General features: G+C 39.2%; 1 protein-coding gene across 1 annotated transcript; it reads left to right on the forward strand.

The window, feature by feature from the left end:
- LOC109846708 lies at window positions 1,333-3,256 on the forward strand. The gene is made up of 5 exons (XM_020415953.1): window positions 1,333-2,024; window positions 2,116-2,310; window positions 2,417-2,692; window positions 2,795-3,102; window positions 3,188-3,256. Exons 1-3 carry the CDS (start codon window positions 1,548-1,550, stop codon window positions 2,549-2,551), a joined length of 807 nt encoding a protein of 268 aa, XP_020271542.1. The 5' UTR covers window positions 1,333-1,547; the 3' UTR covers window positions 2,552-2,692; window positions 2,795-3,102; window positions 3,188-3,256.

The raw sequence follows: 8,305 nt of genomic DNA on the forward strand, positions 1-8,305 counted from the left end.
GCGTTTGACCTCCATCGAGCCATGTGAAAAGTTTGATTCATTCAAAAGCCGTTTCAATTAATACGAAGTTGGTAATGTCAAACGACGACGGGTTCACCCAAACTTGATGGTGTTGGGGTTTTTAGAATATGTATGAATTAAGTTCAACGAGCGGATATCCAATCAATGTCGCTCAATTCATGTGATTTTACGAGGCGTCAAGGACGTGAAATGCCCTCCTATGAGCAAAGATACCTTATTATCTTCTCTCCTGTCTCTCTCTCTATATATTATATTTATATATTATATATATGAGAATGGAGAACTTGGTAGCAAAAGTTGCTTCAAACACTTTGGTTAGTGATGTCTATAATCTTTGACCCTACATCTACATTGGAGTTTGGATGAGGGCTGGTTGAGGCTCTATCTTTCGAGTGTTGTTAGGGGTCAAGATTAGAGCCTACATCACTATTATTTGTTTTTTTTAAAGCGGGCAAAACCCCCCCCCTTTGGTAGGCCGATGTGTTTCCATATTTCCTATATATATTATAATATAATATATATATATAGTATATATATATATTTATATATATATATATATATAATATATATATATATGAATATATATTATTTATATATTATTATAGGAATAGTGATATCTGCGGTGACTCCGTAGGCTGTCATCTGAGGATGCGGGATCTGGGCGGTTTATTATAAACCCAATAAAGAGATCTGAGCCCTTCGTTGAAAATCCCATCCCCCAAAATCCCTACCCTTCTCTCTTCTTTCCCGCTCAGATCGCGCCATCACCGACCCCCTCCTCCTCACCACCGCCCGAAAGCGCCGCCGCCCAAGCTCGGCCAATCCCTCGACGTCCCCGTTCAGCGTCGCCGCCGTCCCCTTGCCCTAGCCATCACCTCCCCTCCTCCTCTCCAGCTCCCGAGATCGCCGCCGCTGAGCGTCGCCGCCGGGTCAGCGCCGTCTACTCCTCCTCGCCATCGAACTCACCCCTCGTCATCAGCCACGCCTCCGATGGCATTTGAGCTCAGCCCTCAGGTTCATCGCCGCCTCCGGAGCTCGACCAAGCCCTCGACGTCTGCCCTCATGGCTTCGAACAAATTGAAAGAGTCGACGTCTTCGAATTCTTCAAAATCAAAGCCTACCTCTTCTAAATGCAATAATCCTCCAACTTCGTAAGTAATTTGCCATGATATATTTAATTTTTAACTCTTTCTGAATTATAATTTTTGTTGTAAGCCATGATGTATAATGTTTGTGTTAATAAACTTGTTAATATGCGTCTTAATTTGCCCAAATATATTTAATTTTTAACTCTTTCTGAATTATAATTTTCTTGTAGGGCTAAGATAACACACTTGAGAATTCCGGCCAATTTGTGTTATTTTCGAGATTTAATTGATAAGCGAATAAAATTAGATGAAAGACACCTAAAAGCCCTACAGACGACACCTTTTCACAGCTTTCTCAATATACCCACATCCTTGAGCAATGAGCAAATAGCAATTGATTGCTTGATTCAAAATTTTAATCCTGATAAATGCTCATTCATGATTGGGAATAAAAATTGTGTGTTCGGTATAGATGATATTCACCGAATTACCGGATTGCCAAAGGAGGGAATTCCGATAAAAATGAGTGGGGCAGCGGCTAATACAATCTACACCTATTTTGTAAAGAATTATAAGAAAGCCGATGAGGAAAAGAAGGCGGTGATTTCGGGGAAGCGCGATAGAATGGCCGAGATGATTGTAGATATGATTAATGAAGACCCTATAATATGTGTGAAACTTATTGTGGCTTTCATTATCGGCTTCATATTATGCCCGCGGACATGTAAGACATGTCCCTTGTGGGCGTTTAGATATGCGGAGCAGTTATCAACTTTGCATAAATATAATTGGTGCCATGCGGTGTTCACTCTTCTTTGCAAAGAGATGAGTAAATCAAAGAAGTCTCTTAGTATGCGGGAATTAGGTCAGCGCTCAAATGCCGGGTACATGGGTGGTTTTTCCTCCGTTTTACTGGTGAGTTACATGAACATTATTTTGTATATCTTCCCGTATTGATATTGATTATTGTTTATGCACATGCTAATGTGTAGTTTCTTTTTTGTAGGTTTGGTTTTATGAAAAAGTAGGGGAATTAGAGTACACTTCAGATATTGAAAGGTTACCGCCGCTCTTTTGTGTGAAGAGTACTGGAAAGTGGAGGAGGACTACTATGAACAAATTATATAGAGTCCCGAAGTTGGTTACGGATAATGGCCAAGAGAATACTCCTCTTATTCATACGGCATCGCCAATAGTATTTGTACATATCGTTGCTCTAATAGTTCATTATTTTATGTCCCTTTTGTTAGTATCTATGTTTGCAACTATAGTATACGTACTAATACTAGCTTTTTTTTGTCAAATAGGAATCAAGGAAAGCTGAATTAATTTTCTTAATTGCGGAGAAGACGTACGAGTTGAATGAGCTCACTACAGAATTACGAGAATTAGAAGAGCGTAGTGCTAGATGCCAAAAAAGAAACCAAGGAGAAAGAGGATGACGGAAATGTAACTGAAGAAAAAAAAATCAAAGAGGATATGGAAGCTAAGGAATATGAGAATTTGGAAGGAACTGGGGAAGCCGATTTATGTGATGACTTTGTGATGAGCGCAAGAGACGTGAGAATTTTAGAAGATGCTCGGTGAGTTTAGTTTTTTAAATTTTCTTGCAATTTTAATTTTTATATTTTCCATATAATTCTTGTGTAACTCTTTGTTAATTATATGCCTTCTCGACTCTATAGAGATGTTTCTCAAAAAGATGAAGGTGGTAATGAGAATAACAGAGAAACGCCATCTATCAAACGGGCTGTCGGAAAGAGGGAGAGGAAGGATGGACCCTCTGTTACTTCACCTTATATGCCTCTAGATCAACCAAAGGAAGGCACAAAGAAGAGACGTGTCATCCAGATATTGGATAGTCCTGAGGGGGAAAAAAGTGCAAAAATCAAGAAGGCTTCATACCTACATCTAGAGACTATCCAGGTAAGGCACTGGCGTTTGATTATGAGAACAATTTAATTGAAGACTTTCTACAATCGAGAATGAACAGGTAACTGTTACTGACGTATTCTAATAATAATCTTCGAATTTACTTAATCCTAGTAGCAATTTTCTCACAATATACTTGCATATAGTGATACGTACATTTGGAAGTGTGCCGAAGCAAGCGTATCTCGCTTAGATGCTTATATACTATTAACGGGTGGTGAACTCAGTGACGATGTAGGTTCTGAACAATTGTGTTATTGTTTGTTTGATGTTGTATATAAAATAATTTATATTAACTATTTTATTCATTCATGGTAAATTTTGTAGGTGATCGATGCATTTGTTATTCGGCTTTGTAACAAGATTGAAACAACTAATAGTTATGATCGAAAGATACATGTCACAAGACCTTGGCTTGTAGTAAGTATATCCTTGTTTTTTTCACTAATTGGTGGATATTATTATTATGTTATCCCACAATGTTGACATTATTGCATCTTTTAGCAAGCATTTCTAGAAGGAAATCTTGAAATGGTGGCAAAACGAATGAAGGAAAATGTTTGTCAGCAGAAGTTCTTGGAGTGTGAAAGAATTCTGATCCCGATTGTCAGCTCCGGACATTGGCACCTGGTAGAGTTAGTGAGAGAGGAGACAAAATTCTATCACTACTCCTCAATCAACTCCCCCATTTATACCGCCGATGCTGTGAAATTTAGAAATAAGTTTATGAGTTTCATTCAGAGTAATTGGGGATTGGGAAAATTGGAGCATCATGGTCTTGTGTCAGTTGCCGTGCCACAACAAGGACCGTAAGTGTTTAATGCATTTCTAATTTAATTGTTCATTTTTTTTGTTCATAGTTATTTTCAATATTGTAATATTTTTCCCCTAAATGCAGAACGTTAGATTGCGGGATCTTCATGATTGAATTCATTAACAGTATTGTAGAAAAACGGTCGATAACAATTTCAAAAGGAGATTGTGCAAAATATAGAGCAAAGTTTTGTGCTGAGGAGATTGTGCAAAATATAGAGCAAAGTTTTGTGCTGCTCTTTTGTATGCACGCGATTCACCTTTTTTGTAAATATTATTTTAATTTTCTCCAAGGTTTTTGTTGTGTATTCAATGTTGTAAGTATGTTCATGTTGTTAATATATTGTTAATTGTTTTGCGTGTACATTTACAGACAACTACGTTGTTGTTGTGTGTTGTAAGTATTTTCATATTAAATGAGAAGTGAACTAGGGCTAACATAGCCACCAGAGCAAACACTTGTGCTAGAAATAACGTCAGCCCGCAGTAGAACTAACTCGAGAAGGGATAGAACTAACAGGAGGGCAGCTAGAACAAACAAACGTGAGGTAGAGATAACATGGCCACCAGAACAAACACTTTTGCTAGAAATAACGCCAGCCCACAGTAGAACTAACTCGAGAAGCGATAGAACTAACAGGAGGGCAGCTAGAACTAACAAGCAGTGAGGTAGGGCTAACATGGCCACCAGAGCAAACATTTGTGCTAGACTAGAACTAACAAGCAGTGAGGTAGGGCTAACATGGCCACCAGAGCAAACATTTGTGCTAGAAATAACGACAGCCCGCAGTAGAACTAACTCGAGAAGCGATAGGACTAACAGGAGGACAGCTAGAACTAACAAGCAGTGAGGTAGGGCTAACATGGCCACCAGAGCAAACATTTGTGCTAGAAATAACGCCAGTCCACAGTAGAACTAACTCGAGAAGGGATAGAACTAACAGGAGGGCAGCTAGAACTAACAAGCAGTTAGGTAGGGCTAACATGGCCACCAGAGCAAACACTTGTGCTAGAAATAACGCCAACCCGTAGTAGAACTAACTCGAGAAGGGATAGAACTAATAGGAGGGCAGCTAGAACTAACAAGCAGTTAGGTAGGGCTAACATGGCCACCAGAGCAAACACTTGTGCTAGAAATAATGCCAGCCCGCAGTAGAACTAACTCGAGAAGGGATAGAACTAATAGGAGGGCAGCTAGAACTAACAAGCAGTTAGGTAGGGCTAATAGGAGGGCAGCTAGAACTAACAAGCAGTTAGGTAGGGCTAACATGGCCACCAAAACAAACACTTGTGCTAGAAATAACGCCAGCCTGCAGTAGAACTAACTCGAGAAGGGATAGAACTAACAGGAGGGCAGCTAGAACTAACAAGATGTGGGGTAGGGCTAACATGGCCACCAAAACAAACACTTGTACTAGAAATAACGCCAGCCCGCAGTAGAACTAACTCGAGAAAGGATAGAACTAACAGGAGGGTAGCTAGAACTAACAAGAAGTGAGGTAGGGCTAACATGGCCAACAGAACACACACTTGTGCTAGAAATAACGCCAGCACGAAGTAGAACTAACTCGAGATATTGTAGAACTAATAGTAGGACAGCTAGAACTAATAAGAAGTGATCTAGGCCTAACATGGCAATAGAACAAACACTTGTGCTAGAAATGAAGCCAGCACGAAGTAGAACTAACTCGATATGGGCTAGAACTAACAGGAGGGAAGCTCGCGTACTAACTAGGAGTGGGCTAGGGCTAACATGGCCGCGTGAACAAACACTTGTGCTAGAAATAACGCCAGAACGAAGTAGAACTAACTCGAGAAGGGGTAGAACTATTCAGGAGGGCAGCTAGAACTTACATATCCAATAGAACCAAAACTTAAAGTTATCTGGAGGTGGAAATAACACGAGATCAGCTAGAAATATCACATTTAATCTCGAACTAACATAGTCATTAGAACACAACTAGAACTAACATAGGCATTAGAACCCACATTTAAACTATACCTTGTGTTATCTAACACGAGAATGGCTAGAGCTAACTCGAGAAACGGCTAGAACGAACATTAACCCAGGTAGAACTAACATATTCAATAGATCCAACACTTAAACTAACATTATTCACTTGCACTTGGCTGTGAAGGTTACCAAGATATTATAGGTTTGACTGCATTCATTGTTTTTGCATAGTTCCCAAGGTTGAAGAGTTAACTCACCTTGCAAAAGTGCAGTCCCAAGGAGGAGAGTTATGATAACCTGGTCCGGAACCTATCCCCACATCCCACGCGGCAACATCACCATCCCCAAAGCCTGTTCAACCCCAGGATAGGATTGATTACCTTTTCGGCGCAATCTTTTTCGGATCTCCCCATCGCCGACTCTCTGTAGACTCTTCCTCATTTATTTGTAAACCCCATACTTTTACCCTCTCCCCTACACCTTCAAGTTCCCCTGTATATATGGCGTTGTAAAATCATGGCTAGTTCCTGTACATTCGATGAAGGTCATTGCCTGCCTGGGACGCACGCTGATGTGGATCTTGGATATCCCTCACGCTGATGAAGATGTTATCCCCATTGTCTTTGTTCTTAGTTCCATCAGTGGGCGAATATACCTGGCTCCCTTCAAAGAGTTTGTACATTAACGCCCAATTAAGATTCATAAGCGCATGGAATACGATCAATTCAGATGGGTCATGCGTGAATCACATGGGGAGGCATGCAAATGCTGGAGAGAATTGTCCTCTAGCATACGTTAACACTCTATATCTATACAATGTTAACGTAAGCCAGAGGACTATCTTTTTGCTAGCATTTGCATGCCTTCCTAGGCGATTCACGTATTGACCCGTCTGAATTGATCGTATTCCATGCGCTTATGAATCTTAACTGTTGTTATTGCACAAGCTCATTGAAGGGAGCCAGGTATACTCACCCAAGATACTAGAACTAAGAGCAAAGACACAGATTGTACATGCAGTTGACATTACTTTAATACAAGGTTGTTTTGTTAAGTCATCACGTTTTATTGTAAAGATTATGGACTGGTTGTATTGTTATGTTTGGCGTTGTGTTGTCAAGCTTATGGACGGATTGTCAAGGTTATGTTTTGTTAAGTCATCACATTTATTGCGAAGTTTAGCACTCTGTTGTCAAGCTTATGGACTGGTTGCGTAGTTTAGCGCTCTGTTGTCAAATCTAATCTGTTTGTTGTTAAGCTTATCTGCTGTTTGCATTTAATTCTACTGTTGTTGTGAAGCTATCTGTTGTTTAGTCTTTGTATTGTTAGGCTTATGGACTTGTTCACAAGTTTAGATCTTGGTTTGTATTATTAGTTCCAGCTTTGTCTATATTCTTCTATTGCCCAGATTCGAGCGGAATCAGATAGAAAATGACCAGTTTGTGCCATGTTAGTTCTAAGTTATGCCATGTTAGTTCTAACTTATGTCTTGTTGGTTCTAACTTATACCATGTTAGTTCTAATCTACACCATGTTAGTTCTAATTGTTGTTTTCACTGTAATTTCTCCGCCCGAACTCGGAATGAGGTTATTTAAGATTTGTTGAAAAGCTGTTGAAGAGTCCTACAACTTTAGCAATTAGAACTAACATGGAGAATTGACAAACACTTGGGCAACGTTTTGTACCTCATTGCTATTTATAGATTCGTGTTAGTTATAAAATTGTAAGTGTTAGCTGTAGTTTAGCTCGCGTTAGTTCTACCTTATTGTTAGTTCCAGCTTAGTCTATATTGTTCTATTGCCCATGTTAGTTCTAGCTGTCCTCCTGTCAGTTCTATTGGACTTCGTGGTTCAGTTAGAACACAACTATAACTAACATAGGCATTAGAACACAGATAGAACCAACATAGGCATTAGAACCCACATTTAAACTAGACCTTGCGTTAGCCAACACGAAATATGCTAGAACTAACACGGAAACGGCTAGAATGAACATTAACCCAGGTAGAACTAACATATTCAATAGATCCAACACTTAAAGTAGAACTTAAAGTTATATGGAGGTGGAAATAACATGAGAACAACTAAATTAACATATTTTAGCAATAAATTATGATAGATATTACATTAACATATTAACTCTATATTAACTACATTTAATATATTATGTTAGATATTAAATTAACACCTTCTCAAACTCAAAACCAAAACACCAAAATTAAAACTTATTTTAGGTGTTTAGAAAAAAATGTTGCGTTTTTGGGTTGAAGACGATTTAGCTCAAAAAACACCATGGTATCCATACGGGAGCCTAAGTCATTTATTTTACTGGTTTTGTTAGTTCTAGCTTAGATGTTGTTAGTTCTATCATCTGCCGTGTTAAGTCTAACTGCATTCATGTTAGTTCTATCGCCAGCTAGCGCTAGTTATAGTTTAAGTGTTGGTTCTATCGTCTTTGTTAGTTCAAGCTTAGTTGTTGTAAGTTCTCGCTTCTCCA

Source organism: Asparagus officinalis, chromosome 7 (assembly GCF_001876935.1).
Source record: "Asparagus officinalis chromosome 7, Aspof.V1, whole genome shotgun sequence".
Classification (NCBI taxonomy): Eukaryota; Viridiplantae; Streptophyta; class Magnoliopsida; order Asparagales; family Asparagaceae; genus Asparagus; species Asparagus officinalis.